General features: G+C 39.1%; 1 protein-coding gene across 1 annotated transcript; it reads right to left on the reverse strand.

Annotated features, from left to right (window-relative positions):
* Positions 1–576, reverse strand: LOC129481249 (large ribosomal subunit protein eL21-like). The gene has a single exon (XM_063638417.1). It carries the CDS (start codon positions 496–498, stop codon positions 55–57), a length of 444 nt encoding a protein of 147 aa, XP_063494487.1. The 5' UTR covers positions 499–576; the 3' UTR covers positions 1–54.
* Positions 577–1,851: the final 1,275 nt, after the last annotated feature.

The raw sequence follows: 1,851 nt of genomic DNA on the forward strand, positions 1-1,851 counted from the left end.
TTTTTTTTTTTTTACAGCCCAGAGGTCCTTTATTTATTTATTTTTTAACACCTATTATGCCATGAATTCATAGGGAATAGGTTCCAGCAGCTCAGGCTCCTTCCCATTGGTTCTCACAAAGTGTGCTTCTCTGGGTGGAGCAGGCTGGCGCTTTAGTTGAACCCAGGTACTTTTCTCTTTGGCTTCTTTCTTTTTCTGGTCATTTTCCTTCACGCATTTCAGGAAGCTATCTCGGCTCTTAGAGTGCTTAATGTGCTCAATATGCACATTAATTCTCTTGGCAAGAATCTTGCCCTTAACTTGTTTGTTTACAACAATGCCAACAGCATGCTGGGTAACACTGTAGACTCTTCCAGTTTTGCCGTGGTAACACTTGGGGGGCATTCCTTTTTGAACAGTACCCATTCCCTTGATGTCTACAATATCACCTTTCTTATAGATTCGCATATACCTGGCCAAAGGAACAACTCCATGTTTTCGAAAAGGCCTAGAGAACATATATCAGGTGCCTCTCCTCTTTCCCTTTGTGTTTGTCATTTTGGTGAATTACTGGAAGATGGCGGTTCCGGCTGAAAGCTATAGCAGCTTTATTCATAATATCCCCAAACTAGAAACAACCCAGATGTCCTTCACTGGGTGAATGGCTAAACAAACTGTTCTAAATCCATACCATACTACTCAGCAATAAAAAGGAACAAATTACTGATACATGCAACAGCCTGGATATTACATTGAGTGGGGAAAAAAAAAAAAAAACAATTCCAGGCCAGGCACGGTGGCTCACGCCTGTAACCCAACACTTTGGGAGGCTGACGTGGGCGAATCATGAGGTCAGGAGATCAAGACTATCCTGGCTAACATGGTGAAACCCCATCTCTGCTAAAAATACAAAAATTAGCTGGGTGTGATGGTGCGCATCTGTAGTCCCAGCTACTCTGAAGGCTGAGGCAGAATTGTTTCAACCCGGGAGGTGGAGATTGCAATGACCTGAGATCGCACCACTGCACTCGAGCTTGGCGACAGAGCGAGACTCCGTCTCAAAAAAGAAAAAAAAATCCAAAGGTTACATACTATATAAGCCCATGCCTTTTTGTATATTTTGTCTTGAAATGACAAAATTACAGAAATAAAGAACAGCTTAGTGGTTGCCAGGTGTTCAGGAGGCAGTGGGGATGGGAGGGCAGTGGGTGAGGCTATAAAAGGGCAATTTGAGGGATCCTTGTGGTGATGGAAATGTTCTGTATCTTGACTGTATCAATGTCAATTCCTGGTTATGATACTGTACTACAGTTTTGCAAAATATTGTCATTGGAGAAAACGGGGTAAAGACACAGTGTCTCTCTGTAATGTTTCTTACAACTGTGAATGTGCAATTATCTCGAGAGTAAAAGTTTAATTTTAAAAACTATAATAACAAGCTACTGGAGGGGGGCATTGAAAGATAAAAATAATTTGTTTAAAAAAAAAGAAGAAAATGAAATAGGACAAATAGAACAAATATAAGATAAATGTAATGTGGTAGTTTTAAATTCAAATATATTAAGTATACCAAGACCAAGATTGTCAGACTAGTTACAAAATCAAAAACCCAATCATATGCTGTTTAAAGAGATATGCCATAAAAATGGCACAAAGGTGAAAGAGAAAGGATGGAAAAAAGTTTATCATAAAAACACTAACCAGAGAGAGCTGATATGACTTCTCTAATAGCAGACAAAATCAAATTTGTTTCGATAATACTACTAAAAACAAAAAGAATATTTCATAAAAGATTCAACAAATCAAGATAACTAGAAATCCTACCACCTATTGGGAGGCTGAAATGGAAGGACTGCTTGAGCCTAGGAGTTT

Source organism: Symphalangus syndactylus, chromosome 4, assembly GCF_028878055.3.
Source record: "Symphalangus syndactylus isolate Jambi chromosome 4, NHGRI_mSymSyn1-v2.1_pri, whole genome shotgun sequence".
NCBI classification, from domain to species: Eukaryota; Metazoa; Chordata; class Mammalia; order Primates; family Hylobatidae; genus Symphalangus; species Symphalangus syndactylus.

Excerpts from the sequence above, each read along its gene's own strand:
- LOC129481249 (XM_063638417.1), bottom strand. The coding sequence starts at position 498 with ATGTTCTCTAGGCCTTTTCGAAAACATGGAGTTGTTCCTTTGGCCAGG.